The sequence below is a fragment of the Podarcis filfolensis genome (assembly GCF_964270895.1).
Source record: "Podarcis filfolensis genome assembly, chromosome: 12".
Classification (NCBI taxonomy): domain Eukaryota; kingdom Metazoa; phylum Chordata; class Lepidosauria; order Squamata; family Lacertidae; genus Podarcis; species Podarcis filfolensis.
In genome coordinates, this window is record NC_139614.1 from 58,359,198 (window position 1) to 58,384,610 (window position 25,413).

The 25,413-nt window shown below is 53.0% G+C and overlaps 1 protein-coding gene across 1 annotated transcript in view; it reads right to left on the bottom strand.

Annotated features, from left to right (window-relative positions):
* The window catches only part of KCNH2 (potassium voltage-gated channel subfamily H member 2), an 80,645-nt gene that overhangs the window by 25,367 nt on the left and 29,865 nt on the right, over nt 1-25,413 (bottom strand). Inside the window, exons 3-5 of the mRNA XM_083579297.1 lie at nt 23,182-23,346; nt 19,269-19,706; nt 17,617-17,831 (exon numbers count right to left, since the gene is read on the bottom strand). Coding sequence (XP_083435423.1) covers nt 17,617-17,831; nt 19,269-19,706; nt 23,182-23,346 — 818 coding nt within the window. The remainder of the gene's footprint in view (nt 1-17,616; nt 17,832-19,268; nt 19,707-23,181; nt 23,347-25,413) is intronic.

The window sequence follows — 25,413 nt, forward strand, 5'->3', positions numbered from 1 at the left end:
GTGGAGATTCAGGATCAGAGTTTTCCTCCTCTGACTGAGATGGGCTCCCTTCCCACCTGCCCCTGATATTTTAACACTTGAGTTTATAAGTAGTTAACAGTTTAGTGTTGTTACTTTGGAATCCTTGGACAGAAAGTGACCCCTAAATGGTTTTAATAAGCAAATAATAAATAGAGGAACGGATGGGTGGAACATCGTGGTTCCTGCTTCCGCATGCTCAGGTCTGCTTTCAGCAGCAGGGAAACTGAGGCAGGAGGGGCGGCAGGTGCCAAGGAGGAGGATGTGGAAGGGTGCCTTGTTGTTGTTGTTATTTATCTTTATATACCACCTTTATCTTCAAAGGATCTCCAGGGGGGGGGGCACATGGCTCCCCTCCTCCCATTCCACCCTCACAGCAACCCTAAGAGATGACAACTGACTCCAAGGTCACCCCCTGTGGATTCAAACCCTCCTCTCCCAGGTCCCAGCCCAGCGCTCTAACCATTAGGCCCCCCTGGCAGTGCCTGGCTGGGGGAGACTGGCTTGTGGGCTCGGCCGAGGGGGGGTCCTGTGGGTCTCAGCCCCCCTGCCACGCTGCAGACCCCGTGGGTTGCTTTCTAGACCTATCATTTTTATCAAATCTCCAAAAAGATTCCAAAACATTGTCGTGTACAATTTTCCTTCTTCTTGACTTCCCAGACCTCCTTTCCTGATGTTTATTTTAAACTTCTTTTTATGAGCTGCCTTAGGCACATATCCTTTTATTATCTGAACTTCGCTGTCATTAGTTCTTTCGAAAACCCACGGCTTATATTCCAAATCCAATGGGATGGCGTTCAAATCGTCTGATGCGGACGTGATACTTTTCCAAGAGGGCACTTTCGAAAGCCTCCCATGAATAAATAAGCGTTCCTGAGTGTGCGAGGAACGGCCGGCGGAGAAATGGTGAAAATGGCCCATCTGGTCCTGCCTCCTCTTCAGGGCTGGCCCATTACAAAGAAGCCCACAAGCAGGATCCGACCCCCAGAGCCACCTTCCCCTCATCCTGGCCCTCCAAGCGGCTGGCTGAGAGCCACAGAGGGGGCAGGTAAGACTAAGGAGAGCCTTGCTGGCTCAGGCTCACAGCTGGGCCCTTGGCTCAACGCAACAGACTCTTACAGGATCATAGAGCTGGAAGGGACCCCAGGGGTCATCCAGACCAACCCCCTGAAAGGCGTCCAGGGCCGATGGCCATCCAGCCTCTGCTCAAAAACCGCAAGGAAGGAGCGCCCACCCCGTCCATCCTGCACTGGAACAGCTCTTGCGGCCTGAAGCTTCTTCCCGATGTTCTTAATGGCTTGCCAGTGGTTCTTCCGAGGTTCTTAATGGCTCCCCAAGCCCATCATCCTGTTCTCGCAGAGGCCAACCAGAGGCCCCGTCCGGGAAGCAGCCGCAAGAACGCTCCCCTCCTGCGGTTTCCATAAGAGCCTAAGTACAGTGGACGCTCAGGTTGCGATTTGGCGCTTCTGCGCATGCGCAATTGCTGAAACCCGGAAGTAACCCGTTCCAGTACTTCCGGGTTTTGGCAGTCCGCAACCCCAAAAAACACAACCTGAAGCGTCTGTAACCCGAGGTATGACTGTACCCCTAAAGAAGCAGCTGGATGGGGTCAGCAGTGGGTCCTTTTAGTCCGGCATCCTGTTCTCACAGCGGCCAAGCGGATCCTTTTGAGAAGCCTCCAAGCAGGATCCAAGCATGAGAGCCATGCTCTCCCCTCCTGCGGTTTCCAGCCACCACCATCCGGAAGCAGAGAAGGGCCATCCTGGCTAGCAGGCCTTGAAAGCTGCCTCCTCGTCCATAAACTTAAAATCATGGAATTATAGCGTTGGGAAGGACCCCAAAGGTCATCCAGCCCAACCCCCTGCAATGCAGGAATCTTCTTGAACCCTCTTTCCAATCCATGCAGGTTGGTGGCCCTCACTGCCTCCTGTGGCAGGGAGTTCCATAGTTAAACTCAGACGGAAGAAGGGCTTTCTTTTATTGGTGCTGAATTTTCTCACGTTCAGTTTCATGGGGTGTCCACAAAATGTGGTCTTATGAGGGAGGGGGTGGGCTTGGCACATTCTGTGATATGGTGCCCCCTCCAGTCAGTCTAAAACAGCCTTTCTCAACCTGTGGGTCCCAGATGTTGTTGGACTACAACTCCCACCACCCCTAGCTAGCAAGGCCAGAGCTCAGGGATGATGGGAGTTGTAGTCCAACAACATCTGGGGACCCACAGGTGGAGAACCGCTGGTCTAAAAGGATGTAGGAACAAGGGGGGCAGGCATGGGGTGTGGAGCGAGCCCCCCTTGGCTCTCCAGGGTTTCAGGCGGGGGGGGGTCACCCAGATCTTTTCTCAGGGGTGTGGGGCCCACTTGTAGGATGAAGCTGGGGGCCCCTGTTGGTGGGGGGGGTCCTTTCCTGGGCTGAGCTGCCTCTTCAAGGGCTGGCAAAATGTTCCCTGTCTGCTCCAGTTCCATTTTTAGCGAGGGAGGGGGCAGAGGTCCAAGGGGGAGGGGGCCACCCAGGCTGAGGAGAGATGTGCTAAAATTAACTGGCCTCCTTTGGGCACCAAATTGGGACAAAATATTGGCCTTTGCTGGGAAAGCGAGGCAAAGCTGGACAGGGGGAATGTGGGGGGGTGAGGGGGGAGGAAGGAGCAATCTCTCCTCCCCACAAGGGAGACAAAGGGAGAGGGGGGAGCCATGACTGTGTGTGTTGCATCTCTTTCCCCAGGTCTTCCACCTAACTCAGTTTTGGAAATGGCCTTTTTTTGGGGGGGGGGTCCCTCCAGAGCCCCCTCCAGACTGGAAGGCAGCTCAGAGAGGGGTCAGCACCTCCAGGCGTCTAGCAGGGGGCTTGGCTATGGCTGGATGTATTTTGGGGGGGCATGTTCCTTGAAAGCAAGTTCTCTGAATCAAACTCACTCACGGAAGGTTTGCAGGACACCCCCCTTACCCCCCCCCCAAACAACCTGGCAGAGTCCAGTTCACCAGGTCTCTTTCTCCATGGCTTAGAGACACCCCCCCCCCCCCGCAGACTCAGGTTGCCCACTCCAGAGTCTCCCCCCCAATACAATCAAAGAAGCACAGGTTTGTCGAGTTGGGAGGGCCCCCCAGGGCTCATCCATCCCAACCCCTGCAGCGCAGGAATTGCAGCTGAAGAATCCCTGACAGGGGGATCTGCCATTGGACAGGATTCAGCAGCCTGGGAAAAAGTGCCAGCTGTATTTGATTAAAAATGCACATTTCCAGACCCCAAGGCACCCTTGGGCATTCTTGCTGCAGAATTCCTGATCAATGAATTAGGAATATCTTGATGGGGGGCGGGGAGCCTTTGGACAGTCGAAGGGGCGCCCTGGGAAGGCCGTCTCTCTGTCCGGGGGGCTGGGCTAGATGACCCTTGCCAGTCCCTCTACAACTCTACAGCTGATTTCCTGAGTGCCTGAGCCAGGGAGATGGAGGAATGCAGGAGTTGCAAAACACACTTGTGGGTGGCGCAAAATTGGCACTAACCCGATCTAGCCCTCCCTGAGAATATGAGGATTGGAACGGCATCCATCCTCTTGAACCCCTTGAACCTGCAGCCTTGGTCAGGCTCCCCCTGGCGACACGGGGCTCCTCTTCCCATTTTACAGAAGTGGAGACTGAGGGTGGCTGCCTTGCCCAGGGGGGTCCTTGGCACGGCTTGCACCGGGGGAACGGACTTTCGTGGCGGGATCTCCAGGGCGCTCATTCTCCTTCTTCCTGAACATGCAGGCCTTTCGCCAGCTCACCAGAGGAACTGAAACAGACCAGCTGGCTGTGCTCAAGCCTTCCTGACAGACCCTCTTGATCAGTGGGGCTGGGTCCTTCTTGGGGGTTCCACTGACCCCTGGGTGGTGGCCTGGGAGGGGCCATTCTCCGTGGGATCTCCCCCCCCCCAGGGCATCGTTCACTTCCACTGCATTGCTTCCTCCGTGCTGAAGAGGCTCCTCCGAGCCCAGTGCTTTTTCCCCCTAAAAAAATGTTTAGGGGTACTCTCCTTTTCCTACTCATATTGAAATACTGCCCCTCAGTGAGGCCAAACTTAGATTCATAAAATATCTAGGGGTATGAGTACCCCAGAGTCCCCCCCAGGAAAAACCCACAGTCTGTACCTGACCTTTAGCACCTGATTATACACACACACACACACACACACACACACACACACCCAATTCACTTGGCCTGGTTTGGAAACTGAGGGCAGTCAAAATGACCCACACTTGGGGGGGGGCTCCTCTGAACAAGCCCCCTGGCGTCCTCTGCCCTCTTTCTGCCTGCTTCTGTTGCTCCTTGTCTGCTGTGGGCACAGCAAAACTTTATTTCTTACATTTCACAAGGGGGTTGGACTAGATAGCCCCTGGGGGTCCCTGCAGGGGGCTCAAGGTGGCCAGTGTGTTCCTGCTTCCTCCCTTATCCTTACAACAACCCTGCGAGGTAGGCTAGGCGGTGAGGCAGCGACTGCCCCCGCCAAGGTCACCCATGGCTGAGTGGGGACTTGAGCCTAGTGCTCTAACCACTAGGCGACACTGCCTCTCTGTTGAATTGCCCCACAGCTGGACATAGGAAGGAAGGGAAGATGGGGGGAGGCAGGGCAAGTGCAGGGGCACAGCGTGGTCTTTCCCAGAGTCCCCTCCCACCCCCAAGCAAGCTGCCCCCCATTTCTTGCCCCCCATCCTGTGCCCCTGGCCTCACAGGGCTGGTCAAGTGGGGCCTTTGCCCTCTTCGTAACGCAGGGCTCAGCTCCGGAACCCGCTTTCCATGCAAGGGCTTGACTCAGGAAGAAAAGAGTGCCTCTGAGTGCGAGCAGAGTGGATTTATGGCAACGCTGAGAAAGCCTAGACCTGCACCCCAGTGAGGCCTCTTGAATTCAGCTGCAATGGTTGGTGGAGCATCAGGGAGAAAGGGAACAGAGGACTGCCTCTGCCTGCCCATCCCAGGGCACAGAGTTCAACTACGGAACTCCCTGCCACAGGAGGCAGTGATGGCGACCAAGCTGGCTGGCTTTAAAAGAGGACTGGGCAAAATCCTGGAAGACTGGCCGGCCGGGCAAAGTGGTTCCTTCTGCTTGCGCCTTTCATTCCAGGATTCACAGTTCAGGCAAAGCAGCAGCAGGGGGCGTACTGGAGCCTTTCTCGAACCCAGAGCCTGCGGGTGACAGAAGGGGGGTTTCCTAAGGGGCTGGAGGGCTACCTGGCTAGGCTGGGGGGCAGCACCCCACACCCCCAGCGCCCCCCAAGGAGGGCTTTGGCCGCAGGGCTCCCCAGGGGAGAAGCAGCACCTTGACTGGAGCGAGAGAAGAGGGGGGGGCCGAGGGCTGAGCTCTGAGGAAACCAGTGAGAGAGACAGTGTGGTGTAGGGGTTAGAGTCATGGACTAGGTCCTGGGAGACCAGGGTTCGAATTCCGCCTCTCAGCCATGAAGATCCCTGGGTGTGACCTGGAGCCAGTCACTGCCTCTCAGACCATTCTTTTTTTTTTTATTATTATTATTATTATTATTATTATTATTATTATTATTATAGCCTACCCCACAGGGTTTCTGTGCGAAAACGTTCCTCTTCAGCCAGACCTTTGGCTGATCAACAGTCTATGTCCCTTTCAATGTCTTTGTGGGAGGCGGGAACTTATGGGTTTGTTTTGTTCTTGTTTTTATCGTGTCCTTTGTGGTTTCATTCTGTGTTTTTGTGCTGTGGAGCACCCTGAAAACTCCGGGTGAAAATTTAATAAATAACACCCATAATAAATTGTGGGGATTTAAATGGGGGGAGGAGACCTCCTTGAACAACAAAGCGGGAGACACAGGAACTGGACATATTATTTTTTTAAAAAGGAAATGAAATTGCATCTCTGGGAGCCCTTTTTGGACCGGGGGCAATGTGCCAAATCCCGAGTGGGGGGCATCTTGAAGAGGTTTGCCTGGACACATGCAAACCTCACAGAGCTTGAACTGGTTCCAACTTCAAGGTGGGAGATGGAGGGCTGAGGGCAACACCGTCTCTTCTCACCAGCCCCTCTGTCCTGCTCCTGGCCTAGGGGGCAGAGTCCACATGGGAGCAGACCAGACCCAGACCCTCCCCACACCTTGCAGAAAGACAGAACCATAGACTTGGGAGAGACCCCAAGTGGCCATCTAGACCCAGCAAGGCAGGAATGGCAGTTGGCAAATCCCTGACCGCTGGCCAATGGACCTCTGCTTAAAGCTCTCCCACAAAGGAGACCCCACTGAGAGACCCCTGGAACCGGAAGGGATGCCAAGGGCCACCGAGTCCGAGCCCCCACAAGGCAGGAATCGCAACGAAAGCATCCCAGGCTCTGCTTGGAAACCTCCAAGGGAGGAGAGATGACCATAAGAGCAGCGGGTCCAGCTGGGACCCCAACAAATAAAAATAATATTAATGATGATGATGATGATGATAATAATAATTTTTTATTTATACCCCGCCCATCTAGCTGGGCTTCCCCAGCCACTCTGGGCGGCTTCCAACAAAATATTAAAATACAGTGATAGCTCGGGTTAAGTACTTAATTCGTTCCGGAGGTCCGTTCTTAACCTGAAACTGTTCTTGACCTGAAGCACCACTTTAGCTAATGGGGCCTCCTGCTGCCACTGCGCCGCTGGAGCACGATTTCTGTTCTTATCCTGAAGCAAAGTTCTTAACCCGAGGTACTATTTCTGGGTTAGCGGAGTCTTTAACCTGAAGCATATGTAACCTAAAGCATATGTAACCCAAGGTACCACTGTACGGTAATACATCAAACATTAAAAGCTTCCCTAGAGAGGGCTGCCTTCAGATGTCTTCTAAAAGTCTGGTAGTTGTTGTTGTCTTTGACATCTGGTGGGAGGGCGTTCCACAGGGCGGGCGCCACAACCAAGAAGGCCCTGTGCCTGGTTCCCTGTAACTTGGCTTCTCGCAGCGAGGGAACCGCCAGAAGGCCCTCGGCGCTGGACCTCAGTGTCCAGGCTGAACGATGGAGGTGGAGATGCTCCTTCAGATATACAGGACCGAGGCTGTTTAGGGCTTTCAAGGTCAGCACCAACACTTTGAATTGTGTTCGGAAACGTACTGGGAGCCAATGTAGGTGTTTCAAGACCGGTGTTATATGGTCTCGGCGGCCGCTCCCAGTCACTGCCTCATTCTGGATTAGTTGTAGTTTCCGGGTCACAAGCAAGCAAGCAAAGAAATCTCTGGAAAGAGCTCAAGGGCCAGAGCTCCGTGTCAGAACACCTGCTTGGCATGCAGAAGGGCCCTGGTTCAACCCAGGTAGGGCTGGGAGACAGACCCCTGTCCAAAACCCAGGAGAGCCATTGCTGCCGGTCAGTGTAGGGAATGCTGAAGTGGACTGGCCCCAGAGCCGGACTCGGGAGGAGGCAGCTTCCTGCGCCCCTAATTCTGAGCAGACATTTTTAGGGCGATTTTTTGCTATTACGATGTTCCCAAACCAAAGTTAGTTCCGAAGTGGCTCCCAGTCAAAGGGTCCCCAAACCGCAAGGACAAGTGTCCTGCCTCTCCAGACGTCTGGGGCCGCCACTTGCAACAGCTGTGCTCCAGATGTGGACCTGGCCGGGACGGGCGGAAACTGTTGCCCAAAACATCTGGAAGCCACCAGGTGGGGGGCGGCTACCATCAAACCCCCACAGCAAAATGCCTAGACTACTGGCAGCACACAAATTAAATACATATTTTTTATTTAAAAAAAATCTTAGAATTGTAGGTTTGGAAAGGACCCCCAAGGGCCATCTAGTCCAACCCCCTGGGATCTAAAGCTTAACAGAGCTGTATTAGGAGCAGCACAAGCATCAAGTAGTCCTAACACCATCAGTCTCCCTCCCTCCACAAAATGTATCACAATACAGCAATGTAGATAGAGCGAAGGTGGGAGGGGGCACTTTTTTCAGCCCCCTCCCCAGTAATTGCTCCTGCCGTTCCCCACTAAACCAGCTGCTTGGTCATGTCCAAAAGATGAATGTCGGCCTCCCTGCAAGATCGTAGCCCCCGGCACAAGGCACAGTCTGCTGGAGTTGCCCATAAATCAAAGGGGGGGGGGACTCTGGAGAACCAGGGGCAGGATCTGATTGCAAGCGGAGATCCAAAGAGCCGGGTGGCTGGAAGGACTACATCAGGGAAAGGAAGAGAGACACTAAGGAGGAGGGGAACCAAGACTCCCCCCCCAAAAAAAATTGGTTTAGCAACACTTTTGGACTGCATGGTGATGTGTGTGGGGGATCCATCGCCAGCCATGGGGGGCTAAAAGGAACTTTAATGCACAGTCTCTCTGCTTCCCCTTCCAGTTTGCACGCGCTGACGCTAAAGGCAGCATTCAGCAAATCTCTGCTCAGAGTAGACCCATTTAAATTAATGACCATGATGAAGAGAGGTCCATTGGTATCAATGCACCTACACTGAGTAGGATGTAGCTGAACAGCACCCAAAGAATCAGGGATGGTCTCGGAATACATGCCTGACCTCTGCAACAAAACAGCGCCAACGTCCCTTCTCTGTTTTTCATGGGGGGGGGCGGTATTTAAAGCCCCCTCCCCACCCTCATGGCATGTTCTCTAATAAGGCACTAATAATAACAAGGCAGTAATAAATAATCCCAATCAGTAATGATAGTAATAAGACTCTCTGCTCCAGAGAATGACCTGCCCAGCTGCCCTCCCCGAAAGCCTTCATCCTGAACCCCCAAACTCTTCACTCCCCCTTTCCTCTGCAACCCCCAAAGCAGTTCTTCTGCCTGGGGGGGCAGCAGGGGTCCCCTCACCCAGCCCTCTCCACGCGCATAGGGATCTATGGCTCCCTGTGGCATCGGCCGGCTGGGTCAGGCATCACTGAGTGTCCAGCTGGTGTCACATAAATATTTGGGAGCAACAGTTGGATGCAGATCAGGAAACAAGGTCAGGAAAGGGCAGGCGAGGGCCAGGGTGTCTGCAGAAGACCCGGCAGAATTCCTTCCTGGTGCCCTGAAGACCCTCCTTCTGGGTGCCCCCCCCAAGTGCAGGGGTTGGGGCACAGAACAGCACAAGGGGCTCCCCTCCCTCCCAACCCAGAACTCGCCAGAACTTCATGAGCCCCACACCACCTCCCCCCGGAGCCTCTGAGCGCATGCAGAGTGCTCTCCCCGCCCTACCCCATCCTCGAAAGAACCAGAGCCCCTCCCCTCTGGAAAGCCCCCTGGCGGGCTGCCCGCCCCCCATAGCCCCCTACCTCCTGCGCCACCAGGCTGGAGATGCGCACCGCCCGGCGCACTCGGGCGTTCTTGCCCTCCGGCTGCCCGACGCCGCTGTCCTTCCTGCCCTGAGACATGCCCGCTGCAGAGACGATCCTGGCTCAGGGCATGGGGCTCAGGGGGGGCCCTGGCCGCCGGCGCAGCGCCCCCCCCCCGCCGCCGTGGGGGGTGGCGAGGAGGGCGAGAGGGAGGCAGCCAGGCACCTCACCAGCGGAGGCTGGGCAGATGGGAACAGATGCCAGGGTCTTTCTCTCTCCCTCCCTCCCTCCCTCCCTCCTTGGCCCACCCACGGGGAGGCCCCGGCTGGCCTCCGCCCACTCGCTGCCAGCCTCCCCCCCCCGCCCCCCCGCGCTCCTCCTTGCTCTCAGAGCATCCTCACACCCAGCTCTGCTCCAAGGAGGGGAGAGTCCATCTGCTCCGGCAATGAGCGTTTGGAGAGGGAGACTGAGCGAGCGCGAGCGCGCACCCAGCCCCAAACGGGGAGATCTGTGCTGGGGAGGGGGCTCCTTAAGGCATACCCTCATCCCTCCTCTTTATTCCCCGGCTCCTGAATCAGTTCGCTCCGCAGCCCTGACTGGCTCCCGGGGTTCTCCTCCTCCCCCGAGTGCGGCTGGGGAAACTGAGGCACAAGGCAGGAGCACCCCGCCCTCCCCTATTCTCCAGAGGCACCTCCGGCCCCCGAGATCCTTCCCCGCTCCCGCTGCGCGGCCCAGTCCCTGGCCGGGGGGGGCGCACCCCGGCCGGGCCCCCCTCTGCGGCACGGGGGTCACCTTGGAGCGCGCCGGGAGACAGAGGCGCTGCGGGCTTCCGATGCGGCTGCTTGGCGGAGACACCCCCAGCCCCCAACTCTCCCTCGCTCGCTCTCCGCCCGCCCGCCCTCCAGCCAGCCGGGACTTATGGGGCCATGAAGTCGGAGAGGGCGCGTGCGCAAGCAGCCCCCGCCCCACGGAAGAGGGGCTTCGCTCCAGCCCTTCGGGGTCTTCTCCTGACAAAGGGAGGCAGGAAGAAGACCATCCATCCATCATCCGCGCGGCCTCGCCGCATCCCCAGGGGGCGCGCACCAGCAGCCCCACATCTGGGGCCAGGCTCGCCTCAGCCCCGGCTGGATCATAGCGCAGCCCCGTCGGAGGAAGCAGCCTCAGAGCACCAAGTTGCTCTGCATTGTCCGCACACGGGCCGGCAGCTGCCCGCCGTTCTCCCCTGGGTCGGGCGTCGCTCTGCCTCCACCCTCTCCGGAGACGCCGGGCGGGGGGGGGGGCTGAAGCTGCCCCCTTCGTCCCGCGGAGCAGGGGCTCTGCAGCCGCCAAAGAAATAAAGGAAGACTCCAGCCCTCCTTGTTCCTCTTTCGAACAACTCAGCCGGTGTTCAGGGGCTCTTAGGGGAGTCAGAAACTGGACTTTCCCAGCCTTCCCTGGAGTCTGGAGATGCCAGTGGGGGCTCTGGGGGGGGGGACCTTCTGCATGTCAGGCCCCGGGATGCCCCCCCCCCCGGCTCCCACCCACCCACCATATGCACTTCGATTAAGCAAGGACAGAGGGAGGCAAAGGCTGTCTGGAGGGGATTAGGAGCCTGGAGAGACGCCCTGGGGCTGGGGAGGCGAGGAGGGGGCTTGTTAAGCCCCTCTCCCCTTCCCTCTCCCCTCCAGCTTGCTGTCCTCATTGCCACTGCTCCACCCTGAAGCGGCACAAAATCATAGGACACCCCAAAGGCCATCTAGACCAGCCCCCTGCAATGCAGGAGTCACGGGCCACAGCTGAATAATTCCTGACAAAGCTCTGGCCACCCAACCTCTGCTTAAAAACCTCCAGTGAACCTTCTCGTTGTAGAACCGTAGACTCAGAAGGGACACCCCAAAGGCCATCTAGTCCAACCCCCCGCAACACAAGCATTGCAGCCACAAGGAATGACATGGGGCCTTTCCCATCTCAGCCGCCCCCCACCTGGAACCAGGCCGGAGACCCTTCAGAATCAGGGAAGGGCCTCGAGGCCCAGGCGTGCCTCCCGGGGCAGGGGGCACCTGGAGCGGAAACTCGGCTCTGCCCCGCATCCTCTTCTCACAGGGGCTGAATGCCTCCAAGAACCCAGTAGCCCAGATAGACTGCCTCTGGGCCTGGAGGCTCCATGAGAGCCTAAGGAGAGCCAATGGCCTCCCAGTCCAGCCTTCTCTTGTCAGCGGCGCCAAGCAGGGGTCTATTGTGGGCAACCCTCAAGAAGGATTTGAACACAGGACCATCATCTCCCTTCCTGTGGCTTCCAGCAACTGTGGGAGTGAGTTCCACAGTTTAACTCCGTGTTGCATGAAATACTGTACTTTTTGCTCTATAAGACTCACTTTTTCCCTCCTAAAAAGTAAGGGGAAATGTGTGTGCGTCTTGTGGAGCGAATGCAGACTGTGCAGCTATCCCAGAAGGCAGAACAGCAAGAGGGATTGCTGCTTTCACTGCACAGCGATCCCTCTTGCCGTTCTGCCTTCTGGGATTCAGAATATGTTTTTTCTTGTTTTCCTCCTCCAAAAACTAGGTGCGTCTTGTGGTCTGGTGCGTCTTACAGAGCAAAAAATACAGTACGTCTTCCTTTCCTCTGTCCTGGATCTCCTGGCATTCAGCTTCCCAGGATGTTCAGGACTTTGGAGAGAGGGAGGGAAACGCTTCTCTCTCTGCTTCCTCCACGCCAGGCCTAATCTGAAAACCCCTCCATCAAATCCCCCTTAATCACCTTTTCCCAAATGTGCCAACCTTTCTTCGGAGGGGAGATGCTTTAATTACCGGCCTGTTTCTTTCTCTCTGCCCATCCTGAGTGCAGGGACTCAGGGGAGCTGAGCCTGCCAGGCCCTGGCAGGATGCCAGCCTCATCAGGCCAATGTGCACACAGCTCTTGATGGACCCATCGCTGGCTGCCGCGAGGGGGGCGGCGGACGCACACTTTGGTAAGCGCACCACAGCCCCTCCCCACCACAGGGCGCAAGAAAGTGGCCTCATTCTGTCTGGACAAGTTCTGCATGGGGGGGGGAGAGCCAGGACCCTGGGAGGGGCCAGAGCAAGGGTGCTGGGGGGCGGCTGGGGGGCGAGGAAGAGAGATGGCCATTGAGTTTCTGATGGGATTTTGCATCCTCTCACTCACAGCCCTCTTATGGGGGGGCAGCTTCCTCCTCCCCTTTGCCCTTATCAGCGTGGAAGCGGTTGGGGCAATCCAGCCAGACGGGTGGGGTAAATAATAATAGTAATAAGAAGAAGAAGAGGAGGAGGAGGAGGAGGAGTGTGAGGTGGGCAACTTTCCCCTAAGTGGTTTCATTGTTTATTAGTTACAACTATTATTGTATTTATTCATGACCTGCCCCAGGTCCCAGGCCAGGTTCCAGCATTAAAAAGGGCTTCAAATGGCAGGCAGAATTAGGGCAGCACGAGCTCTATGGGGCTGTAGATCAGTGGTTAGAGTGTCTCCTTTGCATGCAAGATCTTGGGTTTGACTCCTCATGTCTTAGGGCAAGGCTTACCGGCCATGGGCTGGCTCACTCCCACAGAGATCGTCCGTGGGCCACACTGGCACAGCACAACACTGGAAATCGTGTCTGCGTATGTCCACGGCACCAGAAATCACTTCTGCGCATGCCCAGATGCCAAAAGTCGCACCTGTGCAAAAGCGATTTTCGGCGTCTGAGCATGCACAGAAGCAATTTCCGGTATCTGTGTGTGCGCAGACGCGATTTTCGGCACTGCTCGGCGAGTCCCCGTGCTGCACCGGTTTAGCGCAGCATGCGGAGGACTCACTAAGGTTGGTTCGGGGGCGGCTCCGGGGCCAGTAAAATGGTCTTTGTGGGCCGCATCCAGCCAATGGACCGCAGGTTGCAGACCCCTGTGTTAGGGAATCATTCTGCAAAGAAACAAGTTGAAGTTTCTGACAGGTTCCAGAGTTTTTTCCTTTACATTTGGGAGTGGCACTGTGACCATAATTGGTGTCAGCTGGAAGTGCTAATGAAAAGGAGACCACTCTGTTTGCAGATACCCGATAGCAAAATGTCTGTCTGAAGAGTCCTGCCTGTGAGTCCTGTTGCTGTGATTCACAATGTGCTGGAGGAGATAAGGCTTTTGTTTGATAGTCTTGACTCAGTCATCCCATTTCTTTTGCAACCTTAATGGTGGTCTGGGAATAAAACCTTTTGACTGAGAATTTAGTTTGGTGAGTCATCTTTAAAACACCTTCCTGATTGTTCACCACTTCCAGAGAAAGAAAGAGAAGCTCTGCTAAACAGTTGTCTCATTACACATGCTAAGTTCAGGACTAATTGCAGTCGTTAACAGGTTGACCAGACCCATTGAGCCAATTGCCCATCTCCTGCTGCCCTTCTGAGTAATACCCCTCCCCACTCTCCCACTATATATAAGGGTCTGGGGACTTCTGTTTCCATGTATCCGAAGAAGTGTGCATGCACACAAAAGCACATACCCAGAACTTAGTTGGTCTATAAGGTGCTACAGGACAATTTTTTTATTTTTAGTTTAGAAAGAAGTTTACCTAACCACCAGTATCTGCACAGAGAAAGTGTGTGGACGGTAGCCTCTAATATTACGGCATCTTCAAGTAAGGATGGAAAAGAGGATCCTAACTTTGAGTCCAAACCTAGACAGCATCTTAAAAAACAGAGACATCACCTTGCCAACAAAGGCCCGTATAGTTAAAGCTATAGTTTTCCCAGTCATGATGTATGGAAGTGAGAGCTGGACCATAAAGAAGGCTGATTGCCGAAGAATTGATGCTTTTGAATTCTGGTGCTGGAGGAGACTCTTGACTGCAAGAAGACATGCAAGAAGATCAAACCTATCAGTTCTTCAGGAAATCAGCCCTGAGTGCTCACTGGAAGGACAGATCCTGGAGCTGAGGCTCCAAGACTTTGGCCACCTCATGAGCAGAGAAGACTCCCTGGAAAAGACCCTGATGCTGGGAAAGATGGAGGGCACAAGGAGAAGGGGACGACAGAGGGCGAGATGGTGGGACAGTGTTCTCGAGGTTCCCAACATGAGGGAGGCAGTGGAAGACAGGAGGGCCTGGCGTGCTCTGGTCCAGGGGGTCAGGAAGAGGCGGACACGACTAAACGACTAAACAACAACGAAACCTTGAGTCTGAATGGGACTAAATTCCCCACCCCCCAGCACAGAAACTGCCCCCACCTGCTTCCTAGCACCTTGGATCGGATCCGTGCACCGATTCACAGCCCCAGAGGAGGAGGAGCCCCTTCTGCAGAGAAGCTTGAGCCAAGCTCCGTCCGGCTCTCTGGGTCACTTGCTTCGAGCGGATTCCTTTTATTTCAGATTGAGCTCCCCGTCTCTCCACTAAGATGGCAGAAGAGCAGCAAGACCTGCTCTCCCTCCTTCCGCCCTCCTCGCGGCCTGGAGATTCTCACGAGGAGCCTGGCAGCCGCGCGAAGGACGTGGGGGGAGAGGGAGGGTCATATTTTACGGGGAAGGTTCTTGCAAGCGAGACGGAGGGAGAAAACATCTATAAATCCCGCCAAGCATTTTAATATGGTTCCCCCTCTCTGGCCGCAGATCTTCCTTCCATCAATTTCCTGGAAGGAGAGATGTGCACTTTCTCTGAAGGACACTCTAATTTCCCTCATCCCACGGAAAAGCAGCGGCAAGAGAGGCACTCTGCACGTGGCCCAGAGACACCCCTGCGTTCTCGGCCCGGGAAGCAGACACCCAGGCTGAGCCCTGGCTTTGAACCTGGGACAGGAGACATCTCACCCCTGGGCAAAAGGAGTGTGCGATGACCTCACCCCTGGCAGAAGGTCTGCAAAAACTCATGCCGGAGGGGCGGGGAAGGCAGTGGTGCAAGGAAGAGGCAGGCGTGGGGGCTCCACTGGGCTCTCCCCAATTCCGCCACACCCAGCTCCCTTAACCAGAGAGAGGCAGGAAGGAAATCACAGAACTGTAGAGTTGGAAGGGAACCCCAGGGTCATCTAGTCCAACCCTCTGCAAGGCAGGAATCCAAACTACAGCATCCGTGAGAGATCGGCCCAGTGGACCTGAAGGAGCATCTCCACCCTCATCGTTCTGCCCGGAAACTGAGGTCCAGTTCTGAGGGCCTTCTTGCGGTCCCCTCACTGCGAGAAGCCAAGTTACAGGGAACCAGGCAAACGGCCTTCTCGGTGGTGGCGCCCTCCCTGTGGAACGCCCTCCCATCAGATGTCAAGGAAATAAACAACTATCTGACTTTTAGAAGACATCTGAAGGCAGCCCTGTTTAGAGAAGTTTTAAATGTTTGATGTTTTATTCTGTTTTCAATCTGTTGGGAGCTGTCCACAGTGGGGGGGGGGGGTTTAAATAAATTATTATTATTATTATTAGCCACCGGACCTTTGCCTGGCCATCTCAAATGGAGGCGAGTCCGCCCCCTTGTGAGGGAGTCTGCTCCCCTGTTGAATGGCTCTTGCTGTCAGAAAGTCCTTCCTGATGTTTAGTCGGAATCTCTTTTCTTGCACCTTGGAGCCATGGGTTCAGATCCTGCCCTCTGGAAAGGGCAGCAGAAAAGAAGCGAGCTCCGCCCTTCAGATATTTGAAGGTGGCTCTCATGTCTCCTCTTCTCCAGACTCAAAGTCGCCAAATCCTCTGGTGGCCAGGCTTCTTCTTCCCAGCTGCTCTCCACATCGTCCCTGATCCAGACTGCCAGAGCATGTGCCGCAAGGCAGAGGAGGCACCCAGAGATTTCGGGGGGGGGGAGCAGAGACCTCCGCTGCAGGAAGGGGGGGAGGACCCCCTCATCACACACACACACACAACACCCCTGCCTGTAGCCAAGCCAACTCTGACACCCCCAATATGGCCCTCAGTGAGAGGCAGCAGAAGAGAAGGATGCAGAGGGAGGCGCAGGTGGGCTTGCAGAAGTCAGGAAAAATGGGGGGGGAGCAGAGGGGCATTTTGTCCCCCCCTCCTATTTCCCAGCTACTATGTACCTAAGAAGAGCCTGCCGGATCAGGCCAGTGGCTCACCCAGTCCAGGATCCTGTTCTCACTGTGGTCAAATACTCCTAAGAACCTCAGTCTAGATCAGGGGTCAGCAAACTTTTTCAGCCGGGGGCCGGTCCACTGTCCCTCAGAACATGTGGGGGGGCCGGACTATATTTTTGGGGAAAAAAATTAATTCCTATGCCCCACAAATAACCCAGAGATGCATTTTCAATAAAAGCACACATTCTACTCATGTAAAAACACGCTGATTCCCGGACCATATGTGGGCCAGATTTAGAAGGCGATTGGGCCGGATCCGGCCCCTGGGCCTTAGTTTGCCTACCCATGGTCTAGAGATAGACTGCCTCTGGGTCTGGAGGTTCCACAAGAACATCAAATGAGACTGGCTGAAGGCAAAGGGGGTCCATCTAGTCCTGTTTTCACAGGGACCAACCAGATGTTCCTGCTGGAAACCCACCAGCAGGATTCAAGCAGAAGAGCAACTTTTCCCTCCTGGAGTAGAGCCATCCTGGATAGGAGCCCCCCATAGCCCCCTCCCCCTCCATGGATTTATCTAATACTCTTTTCCAAGTCATCCAGTTGGTGGCCATCGCTGCCTCATGTGGCAGGGAGTCCCACAGTTTAACACTTAGATGCAGAAAGGAAGAGCAGAACCTGGGAGAGAAACCCTCCAATGCTTGGAACGCCTTTTCTCATAGAGGATACACAAACATATGCAGAGGGCATCCCATCTCCCTTCCAGACCCACAAGGATTACTTTGAGCCCGAGGGAAGTGTCAACGCTTGGGCGCAGGGGCCCGATCCACTGAGGTGCCATGGAGACCTCAGCGTAGGCAGGGCCCGCATTCATTTTGAATTATGATTTTACTTATTCGCATTGTTTTGATTAATAATTTGTTGCAGCTGTCTGCTTTGTTTTACTGCCTTTGACATTACGGTGCTTACATCCCCCCCTTTGCTGTTGTGATCATTGTGAGCTCGACGTTTGTTGCTGGAAAAGCAGAATACAAATCCTAGAATCGTCGAATAGCAGAGTCGGAAGGGATCCCAAGCGTCATCTAGGGCAGCCCCCAGGAGTGCAGCAATATTAAATCAAGATAAAACGTAATAAAGACTAACGATGCCTTCATCTCTTCCTCCGCAGCCTCTATGGGGCCCTAACTTAGCTACAGAATCAAAAATCAGAGAGAGACCCCCCCAAGGGTCTTCAAGTCCAACTGCCTGCAGTGCAGAACTATTAAATCAAAATCAAATGGAATAAATAGCTGGAAGGGTCCCTGTCCCTTCTCAGAGACAGCGGCTGGGGCCTCTGGGCACCTCTGCCTGCCCATGCCAGGCCACCCCTGGGTGTCTCTGCCCACACGTGACCACCGCCTCCAGGTCCCGCTCGGCCAGCCTACCTGGGTGACCTTCTCGGTGACGTTGTGCGTGCGATCCTTGAGCTTGCTGGAGGCAATGATCTCCTTCTCGTTGGAGGGCGACGTCAGGAAGGCCTCTGCCTTGAAGTCCACAAAGTTGAGGGTGATCTGGGGGATCTTGCTGATGGCCCGGTAGCGGATCAGGTCCGAGTCGGAGGTGGAGTTCAGCAGGTGGCTGCGGACGTTGTTCATGGCGCCTGCCGGGGACACAGAGGCCAGGTGGGAAACCCCAGAGAGCTTGCTGGCCTCCTTCTCCGTCCCTCGGGACCCCTCTCTGCCCCCCAACACACAGTGGAGCCTCAGATCCGAGTCCCAGGCTCAGCTGAGCCTCCAGGGAGACGGACTAGAAGGGGCTGGATCAGGCCCAAGGGGACCCACTGAGTGCAGCCTCCTGCTCTCAAAGGGGTCACTCGGCTGCCCCCATGGGAAACCCACAAGCCGGATTCGAGCACAAGAGCAAGACTTTCCCCTCCTGCGGTTCAGGGTCTAACCATCCTGGACAGGAGCCGCCAACAGTCCTCTCCTCCTCTGCCCAAGCCTCCTTCAAAGCCATCCCAGCTCCTGTGGCAGGGAGTTCCAGAGGTTAACTGTGCCGGGGTGCTCCAACCCTTGGCCCACAATGCCTTTCTTGGCCCTTGGCAACATTTGAGAAAAACATCTTCATCTCTTTGCAATTTACTTTTTGTGCCATGCATTGCTAGCGAAAGCGCAAACAACTGTTGGTGCATTAAATCTGAAGGGGCGTCTCCACCCCCATCATTCTGCCCGGACACTGAGGTCCAGCTCCGAGGGCCTTCTGCCGGTTCCCTCCCTGTGAGAAGTGAGGATACAGGGAACCAGGCAGAGGGCCTTCTTGGTGGTGGCACCCGCCCTGTGGAACACCCTCCCATCAGATGTCAAGGAAATAAACAACTCTCTGACTTTTAGAAGACATCTGAAGGCAGCCCTGTTGAGGGAAGTTTTTAATGTTTGAAGTTGTATTCTGTTTTTAGTGTTCTTTTGGGAGCTGCCCAGAGTGGCTGGGGATACTCAGCCAGATGGGTGGGATATAAATAATAAAATAATAATAATAATAATAATAATAATAATAATAATAATAATAATAATCGTCATCATCAATCTAAATTCCTGCCTTGCAGGGGGTGGATTAGATGACCCTTTGGGTCCCTTCCAACACTACAGCTCTAGAATTCTACTACTTGTCCATTTAAGTATATATATTTAATTAAATCTATTGATTGCGTTGGGGCGCCAACTTGGGCCCCAGATCATGGGTGCCCAGTGATGCTGATGTCACGTGACCTCGTGGCCCCTGGAAGTGGGGGCCCTGCGAGGCCTCAGGCGCTGCTTCCAAGGCCCCCCGAGGCCTCGGACGGGAAGCAACGCCCAAGGCCCCGCAGATGGGTGCTGAGCACCCACGACAATTTTTTTGGGTCCCCCAGGGCCGCCTGGAGTTGGCACCGGTGGGTTGTGTATGTGGAACCTATTGTGAGCGCTTTAATTTGCGCTGGGGAGATTCCACGCCGAGTGTGCCGAAGGCCCCACATAGTGGGAGAGACTGGAGCACCCTGACTCTGCCGTGGGACAGAGGGGCAGGGAAGACCCTGAGCCCCCCCAGCCCCTCTTCTCCCTACCTGTGCTGGCGTGTCGGCTGTGCCCACGGCCCTTCTCCCCCTCGCCCTTCATGGCTTCAATGTCGTCCACGGAGGAGGCTCTGCGCACGCTGTAGAAGCTCTCCCGGGAGCGGGTGCGAGTCAGGCTGCAGTTGGAGAAGGAGGCGTCCAGGTTGAGGCGGGTCTTCTCGGCCCGGGGGGAGGAGTGGGTGACGGGCGGCTCCGAGGCCCCGCCCCCCTGGCGCTCCATCAGCGCCTGCCGGTCCTCGGGCTCCCCGCACCCCAGGCAGTTGTTGTCCAGCGAGGAGGTGACCTCGTCCAGCGCCACCGACTCGCTGCTCTGCTTGCAGAAGTCCACCACCACCACCGCCTCGTCCGGGTCATCCTGCGGGAGAGACTGCTTGCTGCCCGCCAGCGCCAGCAGGGCCGGGAGCTTCAGGCGGAAGGACTTGCCCCGACCTGGAAAGGGTTAAAAGTTGGAGGAAGGTGTTAGGGGATGCCCCCTCCCAACTCACCCTGGATGAGGCCCCATTGCAACCCTTCCCAGAGGGCGCCTGAGAAATTCCCCATCAAGAGATACTTCGGCTGGGATTCAGGTCTTGCCCTGGGTTGGACTAGATGTTCTCTGGGGGTCCCTTTGACTCAAACATTCTAGATTCTAGTCCTTTCCGCTGAACGCTCTTTGTCCTCTGTAGGGTTCTGAGATTTCTATCACTTGTGGTGGACGTGTAAGGTAACAAAATCATTTTGGGAAATGATATATAATGAAATGAAAAAAGAAAGTTAACATTATATGAGACAAATAATAAATGTTGGAAATGTAAAGAAAAAAAGGAACATTTTATCATATGTGGTGGGAATGTAAAAAAGTAAAGAACTTCTGGGAAATGATATATAATGAGATGAAAAAGATGTTGAAATATACATTTTTTTAAAAACCAGAAGCATTTTTACTTGGTATTATAGGTCAGGACATTAATAGGCAAGATGTTGGATTGTTTTTATATGCAACAACTGTGGCAAGAGTATTGCTAGCCCAGAAATGGGAACAAGAAGAAATTCTGATGAAAGAAGAATGGCAGACAAAAATAATGGATTACGCAGAATTGGACAAAATGACAGGAAGGATTTGAAACCAGAGATTTACAGAAGATTGGAAGAAGTATATGAATTATTTGAAGAGCAACTGTAATCCACAAATTACACTAGTAGGACTACAAGAAGTTTTGGAAGGAGAAATACATGAAGCGTTTCAAAGTAGGAAAAGATAGAGATATTGGTTATGAGTTTGAAATGTAACAGGGAAAATAAGAAATGCATACTAAAAGACTAGATTGGAAAATTTTCAGACAGGATTGATGGAATTCAAAAAAATTGAATAAGATGTAAAAGTATGTTTAATTACTGTTGAAAATGATATGTTAAAAAACTAATAAAAATGTATATTAAAAAAGTAAAAAAAAGTTAAAATTTGTTTAAAAACCAGAAGCTTTCCTATTAGGAATTATAGGTACAGAGATTCCAAAAGATCAGAAAAGACTGTTTATGTCTGCGACAACAGCTGCATGGATGCTACTAGCTCAGAGATGGAAGTCAGAAATAATCCCGACTAAGGAAGAATCGCAAGCTGAACGGCTGGACTTTGCCAAAATGGAAAAACTAACCGAGAGAAGCAGGAATCAAGAAGGACTTTGAAAAAGAATGGGGGGGAAATGTAATTTACTTAGGAGACCATTGTAAGCAAATCAAAAGTTTAGTTGGACTCTAAGAAGCACTTGTAAAGTGATGAAGATTATGAATAATTTGAAAAATGAAAATTGTGGAGAACGTATGGATATGTAGATTTCTGTTACAAGGACCCATGTAGGGGATGGGGGGGGGGGAGTCACAAGATTCAGAGAATCTCATGAAATGATTATATAAATTGTTTGAGTGCAAATGTGTAATGATAAAAACGAATAAAAATATTTCAAAAAGAAGGAAAGAGAAATTTGATCTTTGTGAACCTTTGTGGGCAGTTCTAGCTCTCAGGGCCGCTTTTCAGAGCTTAGCCCCCTCGCTGCCGCTTCCCCAGGGCCAAACTCCAGAGAAACCAGCTCTGCCCATTTGCAGGAGGAAACAGCTGGGCACAGGATGGATTGGCCGGTCCTGTGAAGTCACTAACCCTTCCCCTCCCCAGAGCTCCACCTCTGCTTTTTTTTCACCTGACCAAATAAATGTCACTTTCCGGCAGAGAAGCCATCAAGGGTGGGCAGCCCCTCTGCAGCCGAGGGCGAGGAAGGGGGCAGGCAGGTTGAGACAGCATCCCTGGAGGAACTGGGCAGCCCAGGGTGGGCAAGAGCCCCAGCGGGAGGGTGCAGTGGGGGGGGGGGCTCCTCCAAACCACCCAGGGCTGGATTGACGTATAAGCTAAACAAGCTCTAGCTTAGGGCCCCACTCTCTTGGCAGCCCCCCAAAAAATTTAAAGGGAAACACTGGATGTACATTTCCAAAATATAAGATAAATAAAACCTACATACAGTGGTGCCCCGCAAGACGAATGCCTCGCAAGACGGAAAACTCGCTAGACGAAAGGGTTTTCCGTTTTTTGAGCTGCTTCACAAGACGAATTTCCCTATGGGCTTGCTTCGCAAGACGAAAACATCTTGCAAGTTTGTTTCCTTTTTCTTAACACAGTTAATACAGTTGCGACTTGACTTCGAGGAGCAACTCATAGAACGCAGTGTACATAGTAGCCTTTTTTGAGGTTTTTAAAGACTTTGGTGATTTTTGAAGCTTTTCCAAAACTTCTTTTGCAGCCATTTGGTAAGTTAAGCTTTTAAAACTTTTTTGGGGGGGTTTGGATTTTGGGTTGGGGTGTTTGGAATTCAAGGACTTGGCGTTGGGGAGGGGTTTGCAAGAATCTGGAAGCTTGTGTTTTTTTTCTGCATTTTTATGATTTTCTGTGACCATTGGGCCACACTGCTGTTTTTTTAAAAAAAATTCTGGGTTTGAATTTTGAAATGCTCTTTACAGTATGTGTGACTTTAAAGAGCACTTAATAAACTCTTGTTGTACCAAATTTGGCTTTGTTTGGACTTTTTTTTACCATAGGAACGCATTAATTGATTTTCAATGCATTCCTCTGGGATTTCGTGCTTCGCAAGACGAAAAATTCGCTAGATGAAAAAATTCGCGGAACGAATTAATTTCGTCTTGCGAGGCACCACTGTACATCAACTGTGTTTTGTGTTGTGTAGACTCCTATGAGGTAAGTCATGGGCCCCGCCTGCTAGCCTGCTCCCTAAAATATCACTGGCAATTATTTCACTATTAATATACTTCTTCTTAATTGTATTTCACTATTAATATACTTCTTCTTAATTGTATCTCAGTCCAACAATTGCTTTGATAAAATACATATTTTGTGATGTGTAAATGGCTTTAGATACCTATTAGGTTCATAAATTACCATATAGCAGGGGTCAGCAACCTTTTTCAGCAGGGGGCTGGTCCACCATCCCTCAGACCATGTGGTGGGCAGGACTATATTTTTTTGGGGGGGGGGATGAATTAATTCCTATGCCCCACAAATAACCCAGAGATGCATTTTAAATAAAAGCACACATTCTACTCATGTAAAAACATGCTGATTCCCGGACCGTCCATGGACCGGATTTAGAAGGCGATTGGGCCAGATCCGGTAGCCTACCCCTGCCAAAGAGCATTTATTCAACACAAAAAATAGTGGCAATTTGTTGTTGACAAAGGACAGGTGGACATCGAAAGGGCCCCATTCCCTTCAGGAGCTGAGGGCCTCCTCACACCTCCGTCTGCCCTGAGACCACCCCATGTTCCACCTGTGTATGGGTTCCCTTAGAGCCTTCTGGGATGGGAGGGGAGAGGGGGTTGCAGGAGGGTGACACCCCCCGCCCACACATAGGGCCCCCCCTACCTGTGGGCAGCCAGGCGGCTGGGGAGACCCAGTGGTTGGTGTTCTTGACGGGGCTGGTCAGAAGGTCCCTCTCCATCACCACCTCAAAGTTGAGGATGAACATGATGACGGAGCCATCCTCGTTCTTGACGGGCACCACGTCCACCAGGCACAGGAAGCAGCTCCCTGGGGGGGGGGGCAAAGGAGCAGAAGAGAAAGGGGGGGGTTAGGTTTCAGAAAGGAAGAGACAAGAGGAAGTTTGTAAAATGCCGTGCAGCACCGAGAAAGCAGAGAGAGACCTCTTCTCTCTCTCTCTGGAGACGAGAAGCAGAGGCAGACCTAGGGTCCCCTGGCATTCTTGGCATCCCACCCCCGGTCCCCCATGTCCCTGGAGCAACATTCAGAACTACTCATATTTTTCGCTCCATAAGACGCACCTGACCATAAGACGTACCTAGTTTTTAGAGGAGGAAAACAAGAAAAAAAATACTCTGAACGAAACAGTGGATGTATGATTTTTGTGGTTCATGCTGTGGCCACAGACATGTGATCGGATGGTGAATTTGGGGTGACCCAATGCAAAAATCCTGAGGATCCATGTAGATCCATGCTTTGTAACCACATTTTTGTGCCACTGAGGCCCCCTCCCAGGCAGCCTCCTTTATCTCTAGCATCCCTTATCTCTCTCCCGATCAGCAAACGATCAGCAGCTTTGTTTCAACACCCCCTTCCCTCTCCCCCCCCCAAAAAAGCACAATCTGCTTTTTGCCCCTGGGCAGTTCGGCTCCAGGGACCACACATTTGCTCCATACGATGCACAGACATTTCCCCTTACTTTTTAGGAAGAAAAGGGTGCATCTTAAGGAGTGAAAAATACGGTAACTGGGCGCCAGTCACATTGATTTTGCAACAGGCAAGCAGCCTTTTGTGAGGAAGCCGGGATGTCTGCTTGCCAGGTTTGGCGACTACCATCTCCATCTGGCTGGCTGGCGATGCGGCTGTGCCAGGCAGCTGACTTGCGGGGCAGCATGGCACCCAAAGAAACGCATTTATGGGTGTTGCACTGCTTGGTGAATCAGCTGATCGGCAGGGTACCTGGGCATTCAGTTGTAGCAACCGAAACCCAAGTTTAAGGTGCCGTTCGGCTCCTAGCTTTTCTAGCTCAGCTTCTAGCACTGCCTTCGAGAGGCCATTAAGAGACTGATATCATGATATGGACTTCAAGCCGGTTTTACACGATATATCAATATATTGCCCAGCCCTAACGGTCACCAACCTGGAAGGCTTGAAAAGGGGATTCGACAAATTCAGGTTCCCAAATTCTTGGGTGGGTGTGCTTTAAATGCAACTTTCCCCTTTCTTCCAATTTACCTATTTATCCAGATTATTCATCTGCAATCAGCCCTTTGTCACAGGGTGCTTGACAAGTGATTAAGAATCCACAAAAACCCACAAAATCTATTAAAACAACAAGAATTAATTGCCACAATCCAAACACCCTCCCAAATAGACATTTGTCATTTCTTTTTTTAAAAAAAAGGATTAAAATTTAAATATTTATAGTAATTGCTTGAAATGTAATGAAACCATTTTTTTTATTTTATAAAAAAGGAGCAATAAAAGCAGCCAGCTACTAGAGGATAAGGGAGAGGAAATACAGAAAACAAAGAAATATATTGAACACATTGGAAAACAATTGCAGAGAATATTATTAAATCTTCAGTTTAAGAGGGAGCTGTTTGGGGAGGGGAGTCTGTCCATTTTCTTTAGCTTTCCTTCTAAGGGGAAATAACTGACTGATGATCCTTATTTCCGGATCCCACCGACTGACGCTGGCATCCTGGTCCAGCCGGACAGGAAGCTTCTCATGTCTTGTGCAGAGGAAGATGGAGAAAACTTGCTTTGCACTGCTCTGGAGGGGAGGACCCAAGTGACCAGAAAGGAGAGCTTTTGCTGTGATTTCTGCATTTCAGGGGGTTGGGCTAGATGACCCCTGAGGGCCCCTTCCAACCCTACAAGTCAGTGATTCTGTGATTCACTGGAGGTCCTTTAGCAGAGGTCGGATGACGGCCCGTCTGTCTGCAACTCTATGATTCCAAGCGGATGCCCACGAATCCTATGGAAGGCCATCCGCTCTTGGCACCAAACCTCGCTGCGGGAGTAAGGGGGGCCACCACCGACTTGGCAGACTTGGCAGCGTCAGAGGTGAGGAATGTGCCCGCAGGGTGGCAGCGCCAGGAACCCAGCGAGTGG